General features: G+C 39.8%; 2 protein-coding genes across 12 annotated transcripts in view; one reads left to right on the top strand and one right to left on the bottom strand.

Moving 5' to 3' along the window:
* Positions 1-330: 330 nt before the first annotated feature.
* On the bottom strand, positions 331-25,703 carry LOC124233804 (sentrin-specific protease 8). 5 transcript variants are annotated; one of them, XR_006887149.1, is made up of 3 exons: positions 24,113-24,200; positions 3,599-5,095; positions 331-733 (listed from the first exon to the last, which is right to left on the bottom strand). XR_006887149.1 is itself a non-coding variant. In XM_046651028.1 (2 exons), exon 2 carries the CDS (start codon positions 5,057-5,059, stop codon positions 4,421-4,423), a length of 639 nt encoding a protein of 212 aa, XP_046506984.1. In that variant the 5' UTR covers positions 5,060-5,095; positions 25,495-25,703; the 3' UTR covers positions 3,522-4,420. The 5 variants fall into 5 exon arrangements, 4 of the variants coding, with proteins under 4 accessions (XP_046506984.1, XP_046506976.1, XP_046506994.1 ...); XM_046651028.1 differs by lacking the exons at positions 331-733; positions 24,113-24,200 and adding an exon at positions 25,495-25,703 and having other exon boundaries at positions 3,522-5,095; XM_046651020.1 differs by lacking the exon at positions 331-733 and having other exon boundaries at positions 3,522-5,095.
* Positions 24,162-26,792, top strand: part of LOC124233768 (unconventional myosin-IXa) — a 289,503-nt gene continuing 286,872 nt past the window's right edge. For 4 of the 7 annotated variants that reach the window (XM_046650998.1, XM_046650990.1, XM_046650983.1 and 1 more), the window contains exon 1: positions 24,435-24,875. The gene's annotated coding sequence lies outside the window, so the exon portion shown is untranslated. Of the gene's footprint in view, positions 24,267-24,427; positions 24,876-26,792 lie in introns of those variants that run through there. The other 3 variants (XM_046650967.1, XR_006887148.1, XM_046651007.1) reach the window with 3 other exon arrangements.

Genomic DNA, 26,792 nt, shown 5'->3' with positions numbered 1-26,792 from the left:
TGAAGGAAGTGTCTGCATAAGATCCCTGTGCCCAGGTGAAGGGATTAGCTTTAGCCAAGAGGGTCATCGCAATAGAAGTGAGGAATGCTCAAAGATGGGTACAGATACACTCAGGTTTGCAGATTTGGTGTCAGGAAAGTTGAAGCTCATGGTGGTAACTACATTCTCTATGAAGTCAGAGAGTGCGGGAGGAAGGCAGGGCTTTGAGGTTTGAGGAATGAAGACTGAGGTGGCAGCAGTAGAGAGCTGCAGTGTGAGCTGGCTAGGAGGCACAGCCTAGTACAGAAAACCTTGTCTCAGCTTGTGCCATGGGTAAAAGGTTTTCTTCCAAGTACAGGTTGCTGCATTTGGTTACAGGGAGGGAAAAGAGCCAGGAAGTAATTCTTCTCGTCCTTTAACACAAACTGCAGGATCTAAAATTAATTTTTTCCATAGTAATGACCACTCTTCCCTACTACTGACAGTGAAGTTGCCTACCACTTCCTTTGACACTCTGACATGTTTTTCCCTACATAAGAAAACTTAATTTAAATGCATTTTGCACTTGATTTTTCCTTAGTGGAATTTCATTTGCCTCATTTTGGAACTTGGTGACCACTCCTCCCATCTTGTACTGAGTGCTCCATCTTTGCTTAGTTGCATTTACTTGACACAGTTCCTCTAAGCTCTCTCTTGTTTATGAGGCTCCCCAGGCCGCTGCTCTTGTTCTTCTCATCTTTCACATGTACAGAATCTGAAAGGAAATACAACGGAGGGTTTTAAAATGCCTTAGAGCAGTAGATCGATGTCAGGAGCCGATCCAAATATGACCTAATATACAAAACAAAGCCAGTTATTATACAAAGTTTTGCAGTTAATTGAGATAATTTTTCACTATTGGTTTCTGTAATATACCAGCTGAATTTATGAAATTTATAAAGTGAGGCGAGATTACATTTAAAATGTTTAAGCAAGGAGTTTTTGCCACCATTTTCTGAGACAGGGAGAAAGGCATACGCGGAAAGAGTGTAAGAAGAGATGGAGGCCGTGCATTTGAGTCTTGGCCCTGTCTCTTTCAATCATGTGACTGAGCTTCTCTGAGTTTGTCTATCTATAAAATTAGAATAATAATACTGAACAAACATGACAAATGAGACTACATAATTCTATATAAAATAACTTGTACATTATAGAGTGATACACAGATTAGTTGTTGTCAGGGCCAGCCCGGTGGTGCAGCGGTTAAGTATGCACGTTCCGCTTCTCGGCGGCCTGGGGTTTGCCGGTTTGGATCCTGGGTGCGGACATGGCACCGCTTGGCAAAAGCCATGCTGTGGTAGGTGTCCCACGTATAAAGTAGAGGAAGATGGGCATGGATGTTAGCTCAGGGCCAGTCTTCCTCGGCAAAAAGAGGAGGATTGGCAGTAGTTACCTCAGGGCTAAGATTCCTCAAAAAAAAAATAATAAATAAAAGATTAGTTGTTGTCATTTACCATCCTTGAATAAGTTTTCTCTTTTGTACATAATAGTACTTATCAGGCCATTTTTTTGCAGCTCTTTAGCTGCAATATAAAACAAAGTTTTCAGGCTTGCTGCTAGTCTGAAAATGGAACTGGGTAGTAGGACAGAAGGGGAGTAGGTTTATTTTAATGTCTATTATATGCTTTACATATGATATTTAACCCCTATAGGACCTGCTTGAACAGACCACTAGCTTCATTCTGCAGATGAGGCTACTTAATCTCACACTTGCCTGAGGCTGTAAGTTTATAGGCTTGGATTCTATTAAAACATCCATGCCCTTTCCCACACCACAGCATGGAAATTTCTGTAAATATTTTCCCCTTTTTTATTTTAAGTGACAGAGGAAAAAACTTTCAATATCAGTAAATAGCCATGTGACTGAGAAATTCTACTTTGCCATTTCAATGGAATACCTATTATTAAAACATATGGTCAGTATGGACATAGTAAAAGTAGTATAGTAAAAATCATAAGGTATATATTAGAAATATAATCCACTTGTGATTTTTTAAATTATTCTGGTCCAATTAGGATTAGTGCTTAGGAATTTCAACAACTATCTAGCCAAAGGGCAGAAATATTTATGATTTGGACAGTATTAAATAGAAAACCCACTGATACTTATTTTTATTTTTGACCACCATCTACAGCTGGGTTTCTAAATTCCATATGAGACACAGGTTAGACAAGTGTGAGTATACTTATGGATCAATACACCAGGATATTCAAAAGCAGGGTAGTTCACTGTAGCAATTGCTTAATTGAATTTTGAATAACCTGCTTTCCTTTTGAATATTTTGAAGCTGAATTTTGCACCCTGGATCCTTTTGACTCTAAGAGACAGGGAACACAATACCAACAAAAGATCTGTCTCCTATTTTGTATCATGTAACATCAATGGATGGTCAAGCCGTGTATAACTATGGGCTGTTATAGTAGCATCTAGTGAAATATTACAAGTAAACTCTTAGAGTCTCCTGTCATTTATAATGCTAAAACAAATATCATACTCAAAGTTTCATAGGAGACTAACCTATGGCACAGTTCAATAACAGAATGTATTTGGAAAAGGAGACCTCAGATTTTATCTCTTTTTAAAAGACTTTACTAGTTTAGTTAAAAAAATTATTTCTGGGACAAATCTTAGGGAGTTAGCCAAGACTGCTCTCATACGTATTAACTCTTAAGATGGAGACAATCTGACATGTACACAGACACACTTTGTATTATCAGAAGGACAACTTTTCCCAGAGAGGATATGACTCTTTCAGAGTCTAGACTAGATGCCTAGGTCAACAGTTGTTGAAATAAATATTATTTCTTATCGTTATCTACACTCTTGGCCTCAGCAACCTATGTCACTCCTCTTGTCCCTCCCTCCCTATTTCACCTCTATGACTGATTGCCAGGTCCCAATCTTTTTTTTCTGACACCGATTTCCATTAGGTCTCCTCTTTTTATTCAAAACATACTGACTTGAAATGTAAACTTTTTTGTAGCCCTTCTCTTTGACTTTTAGTTTCAACTTCTGTTCACTTGGGCCTGCTACGTAACCTGTACTTATTTACACTTACTGTGTTTCCTCCGTCCCTGACCAAAAGGAACTGAGTTACTGCCTCTGTGGTCACTGAGTGGTGAGGTTATTCTGGGCTATGAATGCTGGGGGCAGGATTAGGCTGGGGAGGTAGTTGAAGTAAGTTTCATGGCTGAAGGTAATCTTTGGTTTTCAAATCTCATAAGCATTGCAATCTAATTCTCATTAGGAATGGAATTAATGTGTGTACCCAACATGTCATCTGATTGTTAATTATTTGAAGCAACTCTGAAAAAAGACATCAGTGATTTAGGAGGGTTAGCATTTTTTACTCTTGGTTCCACATTTAAAAAGTTACATAGTCTGCATTTTGAATTAAGCAAAAGGGTTGACAAAGGCCACTTTTTCTCATTTATATCTCAAAAACAAACCAACTTTTACCCTGTGAGTTTCAGATAGAATAATCATTCTGAAATCACCATGACAAACTGAAAACAATTCTGCCAGATTAAGGATAGAGAGGAGAGGAAAAACTGACTATCAGAAAGCAGAAATATTTACCTGAAATAACAGGTAACCTTGGAAAGTTATCAGCCATGAGTTTTAAAACCAGAGAAATTTGGACATAAGGAAGGAGTGTACCATGGCTAATAGACATGGTGACGGAAAGCTGTTATCAATCCAGAGTAGCAAGTTGACCCCATTCACTGAGCAAACTAAGAGGGCTACTATAGCCATTTATTTTAATGAAATTACTTAAAGTTCCCCCTTACTTAAAGCATTCAAGAATCAGATGGAGGAAGATGGGATAACATCACCTCTATCAAATATTTGCAAAAGTTACGCAGACAGCCAGAAAAGACTTTGCATGGTGAATGGAAGAGAGATCACAGAACTGAGTAAATGATTTTCATAGCATTTAATCTTGAATTAGGTTAGGTCTTGATCTGCTTCTAGCCAGTTGATCTCTTTAAATATGTAGGCTGTGCAATAAGTTTTTGGTTCTTCAATAGTTTTCTTCTTGCATTCCTCTAGATTTCACATATTCTTAATTTATTTTACAGATTACTGCCTTTCCTTGGGAATAAGCCAATATGGATAAGGGATACCAAAAGGGAATTAATAAATCTTAAAATCGCTTGGTCTTAAGGTTTTGGTGCATAACTTCAAGACATTTTCACAGAACATATTGCTCTCAAGCTAGGGTTAAAGTGAAACTTTCATTAGGATAATGCAGAGGATGACATTCTTTCAAGAGAAAGTAAAAATCCTAAGCTTCCCTCTACCAGGCATCTTCCCTCAGGCACTGAGATTGCAGCCATCCAATAAATGGGGATGGGCAGAGAGAGGAGGCTTCAAAAGTCACAAAATACACTTCAACAGCTAATTTTTAGCAAGTCTGGCAATGAGATCTTTCCATTCTCCCCTCTTCTTTGTGATGTACGTAGGAGTGAGCAGCTGTAATAGTGATTCTGGCTGTTGCCTAAAGAAGTTCTGACACAAGGCCTCAGTGTTACAAATCACGTACATCCCACAGTCATAGCTGTTTTGTTGAGCAGGGGCTTTCTCTTCCACAAAGGCCAGTTTGTCTCCTTTTCTGCCTATGAAAGCCTCCAGTTTCTCTGCTACCTGCTTTGCATGGACTGAGTTGCTTCTGCTATGGGAATCATAATGAAAAAAGGTTTTTTTCTCTTGGAGATAAACCAACAAACTCCAATGGCTTCCCCCAGCTGCCTGGTTGGAATTATCATTGATGGCTAAAAATACAACTCTCTTGTGGGGGAGATCCAGGGGTTCAAGGAACATGGCGATCTCTGTTGGGTTGCTAGTGCACTTGATGAACTGGGTGACTTCGGGGCTGATGAAGCAGACGTACTCAGAGCAGTCATGAAACTGACTGTTGGCAAAGTACTCAAAGGCAAACCCAATAATATGGTCATTGAGCCAGCTTGGAGGATCCAATAGTGAGACATCTGATTGCCGCAGTAGACTGTCCATGTAACTCAAGACTACAGGGTCCATCTTGTACTGACCAGGGCTGCTCAGAAATTCCAGAAGCTGAAGGAGAGGCAGAAGACAATATTTACTGTTGAATACAATACTTGACTGTAAAACAGGGATCATAAATAGTAGCTACTCTTACAAGTTTTTGTGAAGTTAAATACTATTATAAAGAACAACGATGCCTGGCTAAAAGTAAACATTCAAGAAACTCTAGCTTATGTTCTTTATGTTAATAATTCGTTAGAATGAAAACTTTGGAAATTTTCCATGCTAAAACAGTAACCATGGATTTTTAATTTCCTCTTTAAATGCAGAGACTGGTTAAAATTATAACTAATGTTTCACCAAACTATATAGCATTAACCATATATTTGGCTCTTTAATGAATATGCATGATAACAATGGCAAATTTATTATTATTATCATTTCTTTTGCTGAGGAAGATTTTCCCTGAGCTAACATCTGTTGCCAATCTTCCTCTTTTTGCTTGAGGAATATTTACCCTGAGCTAACATCTGTGCTAATGTTCTTCTATTTTGTGTGTGGGTCACCACCACAGCATGGCTGCCGATGAGTGGTGTAGGTCTGTGCCCAGGAACTGAACCTGGGCTGCAGGAAGTGGTGCACACCTAACTTAACCATTAGGCCACAGGGCTGGACCCCAATGGCAAATTATTTTTATATTAAAGATAAATTTTCAAAAAGTCTACAGAAAAATGTTACTAATTACCAAGGGAAATAGTTCCCATTTCAACATTAATTTTCAAGAGATAAGATAAAATATTGCTTCTTCATTCCATAATGGAAAGTGACAGTGATTAGAGCTGTAGTTAAAAGTAACTATAATTTCAAGAACAGAAAATCATGAGAGTAATTCATTCCTGATTCTGCCTAGCTAAGAGCATGAGTGATATAATATGTCTTGCCCATTTCCCACCTTTACCTCAAGGGGTAAGATAAAGACTTTGTTCGTAATGTAAGTTAGCAATTCTTTTGGCATTGAAAGGTAGTGGGCACAGGAATCAAGACCTTGGTCGAGCCCTAGTTCTACCACTGATTTGCTGGTATCACCTTGAGCAAGTCATTTAAATGATCTTGTCCTTGTTTTTGTCATCTGTAAAAAGGGCATATACCTGCTTTACATGTCTAAGAGTATTGTGGAAAAGGTCAAATAAATTCACTCGGAGGTATTAAAAGAGTACAAGCTGTTGTACAAATAATATTTATGTTATTATTGGATGATATTAATAAGATGATCAGACAATCTAGATAGAGCTCCAAACCAATCAAAGCAAATGAGGTTTGGAAACAAATATCCATTCATATTTTGTCCAAACAAAAGCAGGACTCACTAACAGTAGGAACAAGACAAGTGGTATGATAAGATGAATATGCTCATGATCACCTGAGGGAAGGTGCTAACAAAGACAAAAACTCTGGTAATGGTGGTAAAACAATATTTGAACCTAACAGACTGAGTTCACTGCTATTCACTGATTGGTCAGCATAACACTATTTTTAAAAATCACAAAGCAATCAACTATCACATGCAGACTAAGAGTACAAAGCAAAGCATATTATAAGAAATAACAACACTGGACTAGAATTATGACATCAATTTAATCAATTCCGACCATTACACCAGTTATGTTACCACTTGGTTATGCTACTAAAAACAAACAAACACACAAACAAAAAGACCCAGCATGGTACAGACAAAAAAACAGACACACAGATCAGTGGAACAGAATCGAGAGCCCAGACATAAACTCACACACCTATGGACAGCTAATTTTCGACAGGGAGCCAAGAACATACAATGGAGAAAGGAAAGTTTCTCCAATGAATGGTGCTGGGAAAACCGGACAGCCACATGCAAAAGAGTCAAAGTAGACCATCATTTTATACCACACAGAAAAATTAACTCAAAATGGATTAAAGACTTGAATGTAAGATCTGAAACCAAGAAACTTCTAGAAGAAAGACAATACGCTTTTTTTTAAATCATCCTTTTTTTTTTTAAAGTTTTTTTTTTTTTCTTTTTCTCCCCAAAGTCCCCTGGTACATAGTTGCGTATTTTTAGATGTGGGTGCTTCTAGTTGGGGCATGTGGGATGCTGCCTCAGCATGGCTTGATGAGTGGTGCCATGTCGGTGCCCAGGATCCGAACTGGCAAAACACTGGGCTGCCAAAGCAGAGCGGGCAAACTTAACCACTCGCCACGGGGCTGGACCCACAACACACTCCTTGATATCAGTCTTTTTTTTTTTTTTTTTCCTTTTTCTCCCCAAAGCCCCCCGGGTACATAGTTGTATATTCTTAGTTGTGGGTCCTTCTAGTTGTGGCACATGGGATGCCGCCTCAGCATGACTTGATGAGCAGAGCCATGTCCGCGCCCAGGATTTAAACCGATGAAACACTGGGCCGCCTGCAGCGGAGTGTGCGAACTTAACCACTCGGCCACGGGGCTGGCCCACTTGATATCAGTCTTAGCAGCAAATTTTCAAGTACGATGTCTGACCAGGCAAGGGAAACAACAGAAAAAAATAAACAAATGGGACTACATCAAACTAAAAAGGTTTTGCACAGTAAAGGAAACAATCAACACAACAAAAAGACAACCTAACAACTGGGAGAAGATATTTGCAAACCATATAGCTGATAAAGAATTAATATCTAAAAAATATAAATAAAGAACTTGCACAACTCAACAACAAAAAAACTAACAACCCAATTAAAAAATGGCCAAAATATCTGAACAGACATTTCTCCAAAGAAGATATACAGATGGCTAAGAGGCACATGAAAAGATGTTCAACATCACTAATTATTAGGGAAATGCAAATCAAAACTACAATGAGATAGCAACTCATGCCCATCAGTATGGCTATAATTAACAAGACAAGAAATAACAAGTGTTGGCGAGGGGCCGCCCAGTGGCGCAGCAGTTAAGTGTGCATCTTCTGCTTTAGTGGACCAGGGTTCGCTAGTTCGGATCCTGGGTGCGAACATGGCACTGCTTGGCAAGCCATTCTGTGGTAGGCATCCCACATACAAAGTAGAGGAAGATGGGCATGGATGTTAGCTCAGGGCCAGTCTTCCTCAGCAAAAAGAGGATTGGCAGCAGATGTTAGCTCAGGGCTAATCTTTCTCAAAAAAAAAACAAGTGTTGGAGAGGATGTGTAGAAAAAGGAACTCTCATACATTGCTGGTGGGAGTGCAAACTGGTGCAGCCACTATGGAAAACAGTATGGAGATTCCTCAAAAAATTAAGAATAGAACTACTGTATGATCCAGCTATTCCACTGCTGGGTATTTATCCAAAGAATATGAAAACATGAATGCGTAAAGACAGATGCACCTCTATGTTCACTGCAGCATTATTCATATAGCCAAGACTTCGAAGCAACCTAGGTGCCCATGAAAGGACAAATGGATAAAGAAGATGTGGTATATATACACAATGGAATACTACTCAGCCATAAAAAGGATGAATGCTTGCCATTTATGACAACATGAATAGACCTTAAGGGTATTATGCTAAGTGAAATAAGTCAGAGCAAGAAAGTCAAATACCATATGATCTCACTCATAAGTAGAACAACAACAAACAAAACACACAGAGACAGAGAATGGATTGGTGGTTACCAGAGGGGAAGGAGGGAGGGAGAAAGGTGAAAGGGGTGATTAGGCACGTGTGTGGTGATGGATTGTAATTAGTCTTTGGGTAGTGAACATGATGTAATCTACACAGAAATCAAAATATAATGATGTACACCCGAAATTTATATAATGTTATAAGCCAATGTTCCAATAATAAATAAATAAAATTTTGTGGCACAACCATTTTCATGTAATCAAAACCCTGCAAAAACCTATAGAGAAAAATAAATATACCCCTCAAGAAAAAAAGCTAAGTAAATGAGGTAGCTAAGACGCACCAAAGGTGGTTTTATGAGCAGTGTATCATAATACGAACTATTTCAGAAACAACATAAGGCTGTTTGTGAGTGTCTGTCTGTCTATCTATTATCTATCTAAAATAAGATGGCGTGAACTAAGATTTTCTTAAGAAAAAGTAACTTGAGCAGAGATATAAACTGGAGCCAGGAACAAAGTCAACGAGGCATAGAGCACATTTGTTATGGGTGGGCCACAAATTTGGCTCTAAGCTTTTTGGCAGCTAACCAGAGTGCATTAAGTTAAATATTCACAATGTCCATAGGTAAAAACAAAGCATTTGTTCAGGAAAGGTAAAAGCATTCTTTGTATTAAAGTCAGACCATTTTCTCTCAAGAAATTTTCATAGAAGTCATGGTCTATCATAATGAATAATATCCCACAATATCCTTACAATAGATGAAACAGTTTCAGAGGATTGTTTCTTCTAATGATCCTGATGGCAATTGAGCAAACAGTGATCAAGTAAAAGCAGTTTTGTGGAGGCTAGGTGCTCAGCTTGCTGCTGATGTGCCTTGATTTAAGAGTATACGAATATGAAAAGGGAATAACTGTACATGCATCAAGCATGGCTCCCTGAATCTCTCCCCCATGCCTTCAGTGAACACTACGTAGTGGTGAGTGCCAGATTGTACTGCCTGGCAACGACATGGAGACCTGCTCTCTACACTGCCAGCTGAAATCAGACCCACATCTTATCAGCCAACCCAACCAGGGATAGGAGCCTACAAGAAGAAGAATGCCTGAAGAGACAGGCATCTCACCTTGGAGGGAGTGTCCACAGGCGGGGACAAAATTTTCTTCAAAAAGTAGTTTTTGTGTTTTGTCTGTTTGAATTTGAAAATGTCCAACATACAGACAATGGGTAATCAAGGACTTAATTCTATTTCATACAGCATGATTGCCATAGTTTAACCCCGACAATTCTAAAGCAAATGGAATCAAACTAATATTAGCCAAAACACCCTTGGCCAAGAAAAAGAACTCTAAACTTCACATCTGAAGACTTGAATTTTAGACTCAGTTCTGTTACTCATGGCTGTGTGATCATAAATAAATTACTTAATTTTTTTAAGCCTCAGTTTCCTCTTCTGTAAAGTGAGAAGATTAATACATGACCTTTATCATAGGGTGTTTGTCAATATAAAGTGAAGAAACATAGGTAACTAAGATTTTAAAAAACATAACAAAGTGGCATTTCCAGGTATCTATTATGTCATTAGGAAATTTACATCCCAGTAACTGATAACTGTATTGTATTTCATTTAACAAATGTTTATTGAGTGTTTCCTATGTGCTAGGGGCTGGAAAATCAGAATGGGAATGAAATAATCATAGTTCCTACCCTGACTGAGTTTAAGCCTATTATGTTATAATGAATACATAATGAATACATATACCTCTTTTAGTCAAAAAACACCTACTGAGTATCTAATATTAGGTGTTGTGGGAGACACAAAGATGTATAAGGTGGCTTACACTCAATGAGAGAAGAAACCCATGAGGCACAAATAAAACGTATGGAAATTAAGAAGAGGGAATAATCACTTCTGGCTAAGGGGGTGAAAGGGAAGGAGAGCTCAGATCAGGAAGACTTGAAGGAGAAAGTGGCATAAAAGTGGGCTCTTGAAAGGCAGGTGAAGTTGGAAGCAAGGAAAAGGGCATTAAGAAGGCAGAGGGGCAAGGAAAGTGCCTTTAAGCGTGTGGTCCAGTCTGGCTGGATTGAAGTGGCAGTAGGAGTGTAGGGAGGGTTAGAGGAAGATTATTAGAAGCTAAGTGGTGTGAGACTGAATTCCAAGTAAAAGAGTTTGGAATTTATATGAGGAAACGAGGAGCCATTAACGGCCATGTCAAGCTTTAGGAAGACTAATGATTCAGCCATAGTATATAGGATTAATTGGTAGGGAGAGAAACTGAGGTAGAGATTAGATTTTATTGAAAATAAAGGTAGGAGGACATGATCTAAAACAGGGAAGATGGTAGTAGGAATGGAGAGGCAAGGAGGAAAAGATAGTGTAGACAGAGAATCAGTAAGTGATCAGAGGAGGTTGGATGAGAAAGGAAAGAATTAAGAAATGGTCTAGGGGCTTTAGCTGGTGTGACCAGGAGGGCGATGATCCCACTATTAAGGGTGTGTGGGGGAAAAGGAGATGAAAGGGACCTCGCCAAAGAACCAAGAGCCATACTTCCTTGCTATAGAGTGAGCCCTGTGCTTGGCATATCTGAGGTACAACAAATATTTGCCAGATGAATGAAACATTTTAAAAGGGGAGTTGGAAAATACAGATTAGAGAAATAAGTCTTCTTAGGATTTTTGTATTGTCTGTAACATCCTCATTTGCTTTTGTTTTGTTTTTTTTTTTTTAAAGATTTAATTTTTTTCCTTTTTCTCCCTAAAGCCCCCCGGTACATAGTTATATATTCTTTGTTGTGGGTTCTTCTAGTTGTGGCATGTGGGACGCTGCCTCAGCGTGGTTTGACGAGCAGTGCCATGTCCGCGCCCAGGATTCAAACCAATGAAACACCGGGCCGCCTGCAGCAGAGCGCGTGAACTTAACCACTCGGCCACAGAGCCAGCCCCATGGTTTTGTGTTTTGTCTGTTTTCCTCTGTTGATTAGTATTAAATTCCTTCAGAATTAAGACCTATGTACTTGGTTTTGGTGGATGGTAAAAATATTGGGCAGTGAACTGGGAGACAATGACCTCCTCATGGTTCTATCTGTAAAATCCTACAAATATATTATAGTTCTATGTTTTGGGGCTAGGTGGCTTTGGGTCCAGGCTCTAACTTTGCTACTTGTTATCTACGTGACCCTGAGCAAGTTACTCCTCCTCTTTCCGGGCCTTGTTTTCCTCATCTGTAAAATGAGGTAACAATAAAATCTGCTTCACAGGGTTGTTACACAAATTAAAAACATGAGTGAAAACACTCAGCACATTGTCTGGTATACAGCAGCCTCTCAAAATAAGGTAGTTTCCTTCTCTGTTCCCTATATTTGGGATGGGAACAATGGACCTTAAAGATTTCTTGAAAATAAAACATTTGTCTCTTTATAAAAAGTCACAAAGTCATCAAGGATAGATCTAGCCAGGGCATGACTCTGTGCTTTTGTGCTTTACCTTTGGCAGAAGAAGAGTGAATGCTAATCCCGGAGAAAATTGTTCTCTCAACCCTAGCTAAGTGAGGCAAAGATGTTAACGTGTTGTCAGTATACACAAACTCTGCAATTACAGGGTTTAGTTTATTATATCTTCCAACTTCTGTAGCTAAATGAAGCTAATATTGAACTCACAGTATAGAACACTTCCTAAACAAAGGTTTAATTTTAACAAGAGGAAGAGACTATTTTTTCATATTAGTCTTAAAATCCTTAAAATGCATACTACTTGAATATCTGTTATAAAAAAAAAGCAGTAAAAACTAACTTGCGGGAAAATTTACAATCCAAAAGGAGCCATTCTTTACCTGCTGATATAAGTAAGGGAAGAAGCTGCTGGTTCAGTAGAAAAAACACTAGGTTGGGAGTCAGAAGACCTGGGATTCAGTTCAGATCTACAATTAACCAGTTTGACTCTGGAGAAGTCATTAAACCTCTGGGTCTCAGCTTCATATCTATAAACTGAGTTATGGATCAGATAAATAGTGGTTCTGGCCAGGGGTGCACATCAGAATCATCTATAGGGATTTTAAAGAGCATACAGGATTTATCTCTAGGGAATAGGGTCTGGGCACCCGTACTTTTCTTTTGCTTTTGTTTTTTTCCTAGTTTTTTATTATGAACAATTTCAAACACACAAAGGTAGAAGGAAAAGTATACTAAACCACCATTATCCATCATCTGGCTTCAACAATTATCAATATATTGCCAAACTTGTTTTGTTTATACCTCTTTGTTTTTTAATATAATTCATTTGATTTTAAGTTAAAATAATTAAAAAAATTTTTTTATTGTGGTCTAAATAGTTTATAATATTATGAAATTTTAGTTGTACATTAATATTTGTCAGACACCATATAAATGTGGGCACCTGTATTTTTGACATTTGCAAGTGATCCTATGATTTCCAAAAGTCTCCTCTAGCTCTAGGATTCTATAATTCTAAGTCTAAGCTTTCACCTTTGCCAACTTTAAAAACTTGTCATCCTATTTAAAAAATCCTAAAAAAATCCTAGTTTTCTAGTCCCAGCGTCAATAAACTACAGCCCACAGACCAAATTTGGCCCACTGCCTGTTTTTGTAAATAAAGTTTTATTAGAACAAAATCTTGCTCATTTGTTACATATTGCCTATGGCTGCTTTTGAGCTATAAGAGCTGAGTAGCCTGCAAAGCCTAAAATATTTACTATTTGGCCTCTTAGAGAAAAACTGCTGATCCCTGTTCTAGACCACAATTATGTAACCTATTGTAAATTTCTAGGTTGAATTAATTTTAAGAGCTTTTAAAGGTCTAATAAAGCATTGGGGCTATTTATTAAACTATCTTAAAGGCAGTTTCCAAGTAGATTATTAACCTTTAACTAGAGGTGCTACTGCTGTTTCAATCTGGATTTTTGATGAGGAAATCCCTAAAAATACTAATTACAGTGGATATAAATAAGTATTGTCTACTTTATAGATGCATTAACAAATATTTTATAAGATTAAAAATATACATGAGGATCTTAATGACCAAGCATTTCAAAAGGTATGCAGCAATCCTCATAACTTCTGGGAAAATATGCCTGTGGCTGTTAAATGAAGTAGCGATCCAGATAAGCTTGTTTTACGGTAAGGCCCAAGAGAAAATATACTATCTCAAAATCGTGACCTTTACTCATTTTTCCCCTAATTATTCAGTCAGTGTTCCTTAAAAAAAAAAAAAAGGAACAGCCTTATTTGGTTATGTTTTTAAAAACATTAAAAGTGCAAAGTACACCTGTCCTACTAATTTTAAATGAAGATTATAAATTAGTAGTTTCTAAATGCAGTTCCCCTCCTAACTCCCCTTGGCTTTTGTTTCAAATTGTATCAAACTGCAAATTCTCAGAACTGGTCTGTGCTTCTCTACCTGGATACATGGCTATGGCCAGCAGGTTATCAACAATCAAACACACATCAAAAATCAAACACAGGCTAATCACAGCACATCTTCCTAGAGCTTCAACTTCAGTAGCTTTGGGGGAAAAGAGCTAATCAATTTAATCTTAAAATATTTCAATAAAATATTTCAGTAACTTAAAATATCTTAATTATTAACATAAACATGGACATACTGTATCATAAAATACAAAATCAGCATGGACTTTTAAAATAAGAGATCCCCAGAGAACTTTTGCACCTGTGGCAGGCAATTTTCTCTGCTTCATTCACTCTACTCTGCTGGTTTGGACACTTCGGTGGAACAGTCTAATTACTGTTCATAGTTGATGTGCATGTAACATAAGCCCCTAATTCTTAGGAATCAGATTCCCTAATAATTAACAAAGGTATGAGCACAAGTTATGCTTTAGTAGGTTAAATCTGTATAAGAGCAAGACATTTATTAAAGCAAGTTTATTTATTTGGTTAAAATATATTTACTGGTGTTTTCTGTGTGCCAATTTTGCCTGTAATAATTAGACCAGAAATTGAATCCAGTACTGTATAATGAAACACAGACATCATCCTAGAGTATTCTATTTTCTTCATATCTCACATCCAATCGATAATGTCTTGTTGATTCTCCAGCCAAAATGTTTTGAATCTGTTCAATACTTTCCACCTCCACTACTACCACCTTAGTCAAATCCATCATCATTTCTTACCTTGACCCAGCCTAACTGGTCTCCTGATAGAAGTCATCATTGACCCTTTCAGTAAATTCTCCATATAGCTGTCAGAGTAATTGTTTAAAATTTTAAGTCAGGTCATGTCTGCCCCCTGTCTAAAACCCTCCAGGAACACACTATCATACTTAGAAAGAAATACAAACTCCCTACCCTAGCTTACAAAACCCTGCATGATCACATGGCCCCAGCTACCTCTCCAACCTCATCTCCTATTACTCTCCCCCTTGCCCACTAAGCTCCAGCCACACCAACCTTCTTTCTATTCCTCAGACATGCCATGCTCTTTCCCTCCTGAGGGCTGATGTACTAGCTGTGCCTGGACCTTCTAGTGGTTGGCTCCTTCTGTGGGGCAGATTTCAGTTTAAACACCACTTATTCACAGAGCTCTCCTGTGACCACCCAAAATAAGAGGCCACCAATCACTCTCATCACTCTAATTTCAATTCCTTGCATAGCACTGATGGCTATCTGACAGTCTTCTTTTTTGTTTGTTTGTTTCTTGGTTAATTCCCCCTCGCCCCCACCCAAAAAAACAAGACTGTAAGCTCCATGAGAGTAAGAGAACAAGGGACCTTGTCTGCTTAAACTTGTTTACTTATTATAGCCCCTGGACCTAAAACAGACCTTGTCAGGCAGATACTCAAGAAATAATTGTAGCATAAATGACTGAATAATGTAGTGTAGATCCCAACATGATATAAGTTCTGCAGAGAAATGTTTACATTTCCAGAGTCTTATAAGTGTAAGGACTTTATCCCTTCTAGTCTAACTTCCTACTCCATGCAAGAACTCTTCACTTCTGCTCTCAGGGAAAAAGGTGCAGGAGCTTGACTCACAACCTCCTGTGTGGTACGGGAACAGAAATAGATAAATCAATGGAAGAGCACAAAAACAAATGCTTGCATTTTTAGAAATTTTAAATATGATGATGAAAACATTCCAAATTAATGGAAGAAATTATGAACTACTCCATGTTTTCAATGAACACTATGTTCTATAGCAGTGCCGTCCAGTAGGACTTTCTGTGGTGATGGAAATATTTTTTATATGCAATGTCCAATACAGTAGCCACTGGCCACATGTGGCTATTGAGCACCTGAAATGTGGCTAACGTGACTGAGGAACTAAATATTTAATTTTAAATAATTTAAACAAATTTAAATAACCACATGTGGGTAGCGGCTACTATTTTGGAAACCACAATTGCAGAGGATTTCATAAGTATTTCTGGAAAGAAAAAATTAAGATTATATGGTTAAATAAGTTAGGCAAATGCTGCACCCTAAAACTCCTGATTGAAGATTCATAATGCCACAAGCACATTAGAGGCTAGAAGTTGTTCCCCAATAAAGAAATTTAACTTTTCTTGGTCTGAATATTTCCCAAGCTCATTTGACCATGAAACATTTTTTGTTTTGTTTTGTTGTTTTGTAGAATATCTATTAACTCCTTATTGTCTGTGTAATGACGTTTGGGATATACTCACTGGGTTATTTAACAAATGGCACTGGGACAACTTGTTAATCATTTGATTAAAAAATGAAGTTGGATCCCTACCTCCTACCGTATATCAAATTATATTTTGGATGAAGTAAAATTTAAATGTTAAAAAGTGAAACAAAAATATTAGAAGAAAATAGAGCTTAATACACTTATACGACTGGCCAATAAACACATGAAAAGATACTCAACACCTTACTGGTAATCAAAGAAATGTAAGTTAAAGCAAGATTTCATTTTTCACCTATCAAATTAGCAAACATGGGGAAAACTGGTAATAACCAGCATTGCCGAGAGACTATGGAAAAACGGGCATTATCGTTGTTGACAGGAGTGTAAACAAACGCAAGCTTTTTGAAAGGTAATTTGCCATTATATTTTAATTCTTAAGAAATGTCTATTTGTAGCTATTACACTTTCAGAAATTTATTCTAAGGGAAACATTAAGGATGTGTGCAAAAATTTAACAAGGATGTTTACTATAGCAATATTTATAACAGAAAAATTGGAAACAATCTGAAAGTTCAAAACAGGACTGGTAAATTTAAATAACAGGGTTTGCATACAATGAAATATTTTTCAGCCATTAAAAAATAAAGTTGTAGGGTCTGGCCCCGTGGCCGAGTGGTTAAGTTCGCGCGCTCCGCTGCAGGCGGCCCAGTGTTTCATTGGTTCGAATCCTGGGCGTGGACATGGCACTGCTCATCAGGCCATGCTGAGGCAGCGTCCCACATGCCACAACTAGAAGGACCCACAATGAAGAATATACAACTATGTACTGGGGGGCTTTGGGGAGAAAAAGGAAAAAAAATAAAATCTTTAAAAAAAAATAAAGTTGCAGATATGACTTTATTGACATAGAAAGATGTTCATGATATGCTATGAAAAGGTTATATAAAAATTTGTAGCAGAAAAACACATAAAAATAATCAAGAATGATAGCCATCAAAAATTTTAATACAGTTTTCTTTAAGAAAAGGATTTTTAGTACTTTTTAACTTTTAACCTTCTACTTTTTGATACTGTTTGCTTTATTTTCTTCCCTTTTCTTTTTATAATGAGCACATAACCAGTAAATTTAGCTATTTCCACTCAGGGGAAAAAAAACGATGTACCACTTCCCACTCCTACAATGACCTAAAATATGTCTGTTTCTTCAACTCACTGGTCTCACTTCCGTCCTCTGGAAAAGACAGTGTAGGTCTAATCTCTCTTCTACAAACCTTCAAACACAAAGATTTAAAAATAATCTGATGTTTACTAAAATTAGTTTATGCTCAACTTTTAATGGATGATTCCATTTGCAATTTCACAAAAAGAATCACATCCAAGACCATATGTGCTTTTCATGGCAGCATAAGCAAAAAATTTTCAGGAAGGAAGTTCAAGGCTACGTTTTTTTGTTTCATTTTCCCCTAATTAAACGTTTCCTTTTAATGCTAGCCTAAACCATCCAGAGATTTGTACAAAGTGGCATGTAAAAATTACTATCAAGATTTATATATCCTTCTTGAGGGCAGAGATTAGATTTCACTCATTCCTGTTATCTTCAGTGGTTGACAAACTGGAGAAGTTTTAATAAATGAATGCTTTTCCTGAACAAAATACAGAAGTGAAATATATTTTGAAAAACTCCTAATAACATAAAATAGTTATAAACATAGGAAGATTTCTCAATTTTATAAATTTATTTATAAATGTGGATAATATTCCTCTAACATCAATATTTTACAAATAGAAGAATTCAGCTCTCAAAGTAGAAAAACCACTCGGTATGATGATGATGCCTGGTAACTCTAATGCCATAAATTTCATTTGGTCCTGCCTTGGGCCAGAGAGATAAATTAGTTGACCTTTTATGATTCCTTCTAGCACCAAGGTTTTCCATTTACTGCTCTGTTACTAGGCATGGCCATCAACAGCTAAGGTGTCATTGACAATGAAAAGAATTTTATTCTCAGTCAACCATTTCTATCTCAAGGGTTCCATCTATAATTGTATTACAATTATTTTTCCTTATTATAAACTTGGTGTAAACACCAGCCTTTTCTTTTTCTTATTTATTTATTTATTAGGAAGATTGGCCCTGAGCTAACATCTGTTGCCAACCTTCATTTTTTTCTTCTCCCCAAAGCTCCAGTACATACTTGTATATCCTCGTTGTAACTCCTTACAACTAGTTCTTCTATGTGGGATGCTGCCACAGCATGACTTGATGATCGGTGTGTAGGTCCATGCCCAGGATCCGAACCAGCGAACCACCGGCTGCTGAAGTGGAGCACGTGAACTTAACCACTATGCCACCTGGCTGGTCCCAACACCAGCCTTTTCTTAAACTTTGTTTTGCTTAAAATTTTCTGAGAAATGACTTTACACAACTGCAAAATGTAAAACGACTGGGGTTGAAAAGATAGTGTGTGGGGAGGCCATTAGATTTAAGATTTTATTTTTCCGTTTTCTCCCCAAAACCCCCTGGTACATAGTTGTATATATTTTAGTTGTGGGTCCCTCTAGTTGCGGCATGTGGGATGCCGCCTCAGTATGGCCTGATGAGCAGTGCCATGTCCGCGCCCAGGATCCGAAGAGCTGAAACCCTGGGCCGCTGAAGCAGAGCGCGCAAACTTAACCACTTGGCCATGGGGCCGGCCCCCGAGGCTATTAGATTTAATGAGAGGTCTGAGTAAGATAATATTTTATAAAAGGAGTGGACAGACTTTTAGTTTAGTATATAGCTGATATATTTAGCTGATAAACTTTGCTCAAACTAAAGTTATAATATGCTTGATTTCATAAATAATCACGGTGTTCAGCACATAGTAGCTATGTGCAAAGATAGTGTTTGAAAGAGTATGAAAAAGCCATCATCTTTTAATCTTGTTTGTTCTGTATATTTCAAAGCCTGGTAAGTTATTTTTTCATAGATAGTTAAGAAGTAAATTGTTATTAGAAACTCTTAATTAACGGGTTTCAAAAATGTGCTTGGCACATAGTAGGGGTTCAATAAATATTCAATGAATGAATGAAATAATGAACTTCTGTCAGTACTACGCTGACAGGAAAACAGAGTCTGATAGGACATAATGATATATAGAATTTTCTGTCTTAGCCATTTGCCTTTAAATGTTAATTAACACAAATACTTGTGGGCTATCTGACCAAGTTTGAATTAGATTACATATTACTAAGTAGGGCTAAACATTACCAGCAACTATTTATTTTAATGTAAAGTGCCAAGTTGCTGCTGTGAGAAAATTAAGAGCCAACAAAGGCCAGAAGTTCCCAAGCTATTGTTTTGAAGGACTTTAATTTGTCACAATGCTCTGAAGAGTATTTATTCATTTGTTGGCTATCAGGGAAGGCAGGCTTAAGGTTTTTAAACCTGTAATACAGATGCTCAAAAATAATAACTGTAATCAGGACAATTTTTTTCAGTATCAGGATTGATACTGCTTCCATAACACAGGAATATGCGAAGGGACAGCCATTTAATTAGAAGCCTGAGAAAGGAATTTTCAGAGATTTTCTACAAGTAATAAAAGTTTTTAAAAAGCTTCATAAATTTCAAGTATTGTCTCTGCTTTAAGATAGACCTGTTCCCTCTTCCCTCCAAAAAGGGAACAGATAGATAAACCTCAGACTCTACATAAACTTGATTTTCAGTCTGTATTGAACCTTATCACTACCCAAATGGTCTCCAGTAGTTAGATGGACAAAGTCAATATAGGTAAGTCATGCTGAAGAAGGTAGTCTCTCAGAGAATCTGGTTCAGAAAGTTAAGTAACTTTACATTTACTCATTTTGATTACTAATATTTGGACCATCAAAACAATTTTTTGAACAATATGTTTAGAAAAGCACACAATTTGGAGACTAGCTGGTATTTGGGCAGTAAGTTTTAGATAGTCTGATATGGATCAGTTTCCAAAGAGATGGGCCTTGAAGACTTCCTTTTTGTTTGCTAACGCATTTTATTCATCCAAGAGGTTTAAGGGATTGGCAAAGAGAGAGGAGTTTTGACCTTAAAAAGTCAGAAATGTAGGATTTACAGGTGTAGAAGAAATTTAACCAACGAAGGCCTTAGCAACTTCTGGGAACCTGTCTATGTGGTAAAGCCATTGTTTATCAGAAGTATTAATATTATTATTTATAACACAAAAGAATGGGCTAGCCTCTTGACTATGTAAAATGCTAACTGACCTCCACACTAGTGTGCACATCCTTCTTGAAAGGTATGTAATTTATTCCAATCTATGTTTCTTTAGATTGGTCAGTTACACCGGGGAAATAAAGTATCTTAGCGGATTCTTGAGAGATCACTTTATGATAAAATTTAGTTAAAAAAATTTATTTAATTCTTTATTGGTCTAGTCTCTTTGTTCCTATCCTCTCTTACTACACATTACTGCTAGATTAATTTTTCAAACAGAACTCTAATTGTATTATTCTACTCCAAATATTTTAACATCTCTCCACTGTCTACCAAATTAAGTACAAATTACAGCCTGGCATTCAATGATTTCCACAAAAAATAGCCCCAACCTATCTTTCCCAACTTATTTCCTAGTACTGCTCCTACATACACAGCCACAAGCTCAGTCCTCCTGCAGGCCCAAACTGTTAGGCAACACTGGATTAGTACTGGTTGCTGCCCCCAAGGTATAGGAGGAGCAGAATAAAACAGCCAGTGCCCCAGTCCTACTCCAGCAAAGAGGCTGGGAAGCAAACACTGCTCTAGCAAATCTGATCTGTTATGCTTTTGCTTAAAACCATTACAGTGAGGTTTTTTTGAGGAAGATTAGCCCTGAACTAACTACTGCCAATCCTCCTCTTTTTGCTGAGGAAGACTGGCCCTGAGCCAACATCCATGCCCATCTTCCTCTACTTTATATGTGGGATGCCTGCCACAGCATGGCTTTTGCTAAGTGGTGCCATGTCTGCACCTGGGATCCGAACGGGCGAACCCCAGGCCACTGAGAAGTGGGACGTGCGAACTTAACCGCTGTGCCACTGGGCTGGCCCTACAGTGAGATTTTTATAAATCTAGGATCCATGGGCCAGGATGTGGCCAGAATTTAAGAGTTCCAGGAACTTGGATTGGGAAAAAAATTGCATCTTTATTTTCAATAATCTCTAGCTAAAATTTAGTATTTTCTTCAGTAAGTGTAGGCAATAATCCACAGTAGTATTAACAGTCCCTATGTCTTTGTCATCAATAGAAAAACGATATTTTCACATCACATTAGTTACAAGTATCTCAAAATATAATTTATACTCATTATTTTGAAATTACATAATTAGACCTGCTGCCAGATGTTATTTAATGCATAAAGAAGCACATATATAACTACACCACACACTTGTTTTAGTATTTTTAAAACTTTCAATAAAATTGATTTCACTTATGTTTCTATGCATTTTTTTTTTTTAAACAAAGATTTTTTTTTTATTTATTTTTTTATTTTTTCCTTTTTCTCCCCAAAGCCCCCCGGTACATAGTTGTGTATTCTTCGTTGTGGGTTCTTCTAGTTGTGGCATGTGGGACGCTGCCTCAGCGTGGTCTGATGAGCAGTGCCATGTCCGCGCCCAGGATTCGAACCAACGAAACACTGGGCCGCCTGCTGCGGAGCGCGCGAACTTAACCACTCGGCCACGGGGCCAGCCCCTGTTTCTATGTATTTTATTTTATACATTTAAAAACCTCATTCTGAGATAGAGTCCACAGGCCAGGCTGACAGAGATTCATGGTGTAAACAAGTTATTTTATTTTTACCTTTGTTATTTATACCTATTAATTGCTTACAGTATATAATCTAAATGCTTTGGCATGGAATTCAAGACTCCTCATAATTTGTTCACACCCATTTTATCATCTTTATCTCTGCCCCACCTCTATTCTCCATATTAAACTCCAGTCACAGCAGACAACAGTAAGTCTCTTATCTGGAGGCAGATAGACAGGTTTTTGGATTAACCCTAGTTAACAGACAGTAACCATGCAGTGGCTTGGGCTTTGCTTTATAAAGACCTCTGCTTGCCAAGTGAATTCCTCTTTTAAAGGTTTGTTTTCCCTGGGGCCAGCCCGGTGACGCAGCAGTTAAGTTTGCACGCTCCACTTCAGTGGCTGGGGGTTTGCCTGTTGATCTTGGGTCATCTGTTTGGATCTCCGGTTACCGCTTAGCAAGGCACGGTGTGGCAGGCGTCCCACATATAAAGTAGAGGAAGATGGGCACGGATGTTAGCTCAGAGCCAATCTTCCTCAGCAAAAAAATAGAGGAGGATTGGCAGCAGATATTAGCTCAGGGCTAATGTCCGCCCCCCCCCCAAAAAAGTTTGTTTTCCCTAATACTATGAGGCCCTAATAGAGTTGTATCTTAAATATCTTTATATATCATTCCTAATTTAAATGACTGATGAAATAAATAATAGAAGACAGATTCTAAATTGGCAAGGCACTGTGTGTAGTAATTTCTAGGGGAGTGATGTTAGCCTTTGAATCTCATAAATTGGCTTAGCTCTGATTTTTTTGGGGATAGAAATGAGGATGCACTTGAGCTCTAAATTTGGATCCCCAGCTGACAAATCCTGCATGGAAGGGAAAAGGAGAGGAAAGACAGCTGTAACCAAGACAGGCCTGATTAAGACTGAGGGATGGAACGTGCTGAAGGGAAAGGCAGGAGGGACTCTTTCTCCCACTTCCCAGAGCAGTTATTCAAAACTTTCATCACCCTGTTCAAGCTTCTCATTCTATCCCTAGCTCTCTCATCAATGACTCCCATCTTAACGTTACAGAGCCCATCAACTTCCTGCCTTTCTCTACTTTTCATCCTTTCTTTTTCTCTAGTTCAGTGGTTCTCAACCCTCAGCATTAGAGCCACCTCAGGAACTTTAAAAAAATATTGATGCCAGAGTTTGTTTAATTGGTCTCGGGTAGAGCAACAGCATTGATTTTTACTTTTTAAAAAAGATTCCCAGGTGATTCTAATGTAATGTGCATACAAGGTTGAGTTCCTCTAGTGCTCCTGATCCCATAAATCAGCCACCCTCACCCATGAATTGTCCACTTCTCGCTTCCATGGTACACTTTTATGCCTGAGTCTGCCATCTTTAAAGAAAACACTCTTGCGGCCCACATACTCACCCCTCATCGCTCTCAGCCTTTACAGCGATGCTTCTTTAAAGGGTAACCTACACAAGTAAGGTTTCCATCAGCTATATTCTATTCCTCTAACTTTTTACGTTTCCAGCCAATACTGTCAGATGCTTTTGTACTCGTTATTCTTTTTGCTTCTATCTCACCACGTACTTCTTTGACCAGCTACCGTTCATGTCTTTTAACATAGTTAAGAGTGACCCATAGGTCACCTTGGAGGGGGTTTCCTCGTGTCCTTCTACACAATCAGGGGCCCCTCTTCTATGCTCAGAGAGTATCATGTGCTTTTTTCCTATTATGATTTTACTATACTACCACCGCAGATTCTCTCATCGTCTTCCACAAAACACAGCACTTCAGAAAGCTGAAGACCATTTCATTCGCTTCTGACTTTACGGAGTCTAAAGCACGGAAACGACTCAGCGAAGTCTGAGGAATGAATGGAAAGGACGACTAGGAAAAGGAGGGCGGGGAAATGCGGGGGGAGGGGGCGTGTGCGTGGAAAGGGGCGGGGGCGAAGAGGGGCGGCGCTGAGAACCCTGCGCCAAAATTGGGGATGGGGCACGGATACACTAGGTCTGCGTGCGCAGCAAAGCAGTCTCCGGCTGGGACACACTGACCGACAAACCGAAGTGGGCAGGCGGCTTCTTACCTGCCTCGGGCCTCACCACCCCAACCAGCATTCAGGAACCTCAGTGTTGGCCGGAAAGCGAGACCTACTGTCGCAAACTCAGAGTTTTTCTACCCCCAACCTTGCGACACTCCTCTCTCCTAGAGGGAAAATCTAAGCAGCGTTCTGCCGTAAGGTGAGGAAGAAAAGTTTGGGCGGGGCCGCCTGAGGCGGACGCGATGAGGCGTGTCCGCGCAAGCGCAAACTGTACTCGCTGGCGGCGTCACGTGCGGGGGCGGGGCGGGGCTGGGCGGGCCAGCTCCGGCGGGCGGTAGGGGGCGTGGGAGTTAAGTGCGCGCGCGCCTGCTCGCCTGCAGCCGAGGAGTCGCGCGGGGCGGGGTCGCATGCGCGGGGTCGGGGGCGCGCGGGCCGAAGCGGACTAGGGACGCGGCGGCGGTTGGCGTTGGCTTCTGAGAGTCCAACCAGGACCGTGAGAGGCGGCGGAGGAGGCACCGCGGCACCGGCAGAGGCGGCGACAGCGGTTGAGGCGGCGGTCCAACGCGTGCTCTCTGGGCGGGGTGCGGCGGGCGATGTGTCTGCCCAGGCCGGGCGGAGTCTCTCTGACAGGGCGGGGGATGCGCGGCGGCCGCTCGCCCGGACCCTGAGGCGGCTGGGCCCACCCTCCCGGAACCGTCCGACTCTTGGGGGCCTCCGCCTCTGCTGTCTCCTCCGGTCTGACCCTGGGGCCGAGGCTGAGGCGGCTTCCGCCGAAGAGGAGGGGGCTGCCACCGCGGCGAAGCCCGAGGTAAGACCCGCCCAAGCCGCCCAGCGGCCCTGCCGCCGGCCCGGCCCACGTCTCAGTCTCGCTCTTTGGCTCTGGCGGGGCCACCCCGCCCAGCCCCAACGGAGACGCCCCGCGCGGGTCGGCCCCGGAGCCTCCCAGACACCCGATCGCTGCCCGGGGGCTCCAGGAGACCCCACCCATCGTATCTTCCATTGGCCGGCACCATTCCGGCCCTCCAGCCTCCCCGGCGGTTCTCTCCCGGGCTCCCACCCCGAGCACACCCGGTTAGAGCCCCCCTCGGACTCTCTTAGCACTCGTATTTAGTGGAGCCTCCGGGCTCCCTTACATCCTTCTATGAGCTGACCGGATCACAGTTCCTCTGAGACCCAGTCACGGCCGCCCCCTAACCCACTGCGACCCCCAGCTCCCAGGCCTATCTGTCGCTGCCCACCCCTCTCCCCAGCGGAACCCCCCTCCCAGCTCGCTCCGCACACAGCCGACGAGCTCTTCCCCGACCCAACTCGGCTTTCAGAGTCTGTGTCGTGATGCTCTAACCTCCCGGTAGATCTGGTGTCAGCCGCTCTAGACGCCAGCAGACCGCGGCCTCTCCCCCACCCCTGCTGTAGCCTCTCCCACAGACGTTCTCTCCTCAGGCAGTCCTTATCTTTCTTTCTTTCAAAGAAAGGTCTTGATCCTTTTTTTGGTTGAAGGGCTTTGCTGTGAAATCCTGAAGGCATGTTTGCTCAGCCTAGCATTCCTCCCAGTGGGGCTTAAGCGGACCAAGTGACACCTATGTTTGCAGGGTTTACTCTGGTGGCTAAAGAGAGGGAGAGGGAGGAGTGTGAAGCCCAGGGCAGGGGATGGGTGCGCTCTTATAAGGTCACGCAGCCAGCTTCTCATCTTGTCTCTTCTGCAGAACGTGTGAGGTAGTCCAGATATGACATTTTAGGGACCTCTATAAGGATTAAATCACATTACACTAATGGATATAACTGTGTCCGTGTAGTATCATTTGCCTCACTTTCTTGTAGATTTTTGCAGATCTTTTGCAGTTTTTGAAGGATACCAGGGGACTTTTTTTTGGTTTGCTGGTTTTGAATTTCCTGGAAAAGTAGGATTTGTAGCTTTACTTAATCCCTGAAAATTTTAATATCAGTTAAACTTAAGTTTTTACTCCCTGGTGCTGCTGTGTTGCTTTTCCAAGGAGCAAGTACGATTATCATGCAGTGTTCACTGACGTTATCAACAGCCTTCCCAGCAGTAGTAAAATGTTGAATAAAATGTTGTTTGTTGAAGTTGAACTCCTGAGCTGTCAAGAAGGTAATGTAATGTTACCCCAAATGATCAGTGCATAATTTTAACGTTGGTACAGGGATGAAGTATAGAGAGATTTTTGTAGTCAGTACTTTTAAAATTTTTATTTTGTGTGTGTGGAACTGAGGAGGGAGAAAATCATAAGGATAGGTAATAACTGAACATAGTATAAAAGTCAAAAGGTTCAAAAGAGTATGCAGTAAAAAATTTCTCTTCCCTCTCTTACCTCCAACCATCCATTTTCCCTCTTTAGAGGCAACCACTGTTTCCATCTTCGTGTGTGACCTTCCTGTGATACTTCTAGCGTATACAGGCCTGTACATTTATATTTTTAAAACACACCACAGACAAATGCTTACATACTGTACACTCTGTATATAGTTTGTTTTTAAAAAATTTCATTTAATAATAGATCCTAGAGGTTATTGAACAATAGTACATATGGAAGTGCCTCATTTACTGGCTGGATAGTATTCCATTGTGGTGGTCTTGAGGTTATTTTTCAGTCTTTGCTTTTACAAATAGTACTGCGTGCTTTTCTTTTAAATGTATCAGCTGTTAAAATTTCCTGATGATTCTTTTGTGTTGAACCTACAAAAAAGGGTATAACTAAAGTAAATTTCT

The sequence above is a fragment of the Equus quagga genome, chromosome 2 (genome assembly GCF_021613505.1).
Source record: "Equus quagga isolate Etosha38 chromosome 2, UCLA_HA_Equagga_1.0, whole genome shotgun sequence".
Classification (NCBI taxonomy): domain Eukaryota; kingdom Metazoa; phylum Chordata; class Mammalia; order Perissodactyla; family Equidae; genus Equus; species Equus quagga.
The sequence above is the reverse complement of the archived record's forward strand: the minus strand, read 5'-3'. Positions and strand labels throughout refer to the sequence as shown.

Coding starts and splice junctions, on each gene's coding strand:
- LOC124233804 (XM_046651028.1), bottom strand. CDS start 5,059: ATGGACCCTGTAGTCTTGAGTTACATGGACAGTCTACTGCGGCAATCA.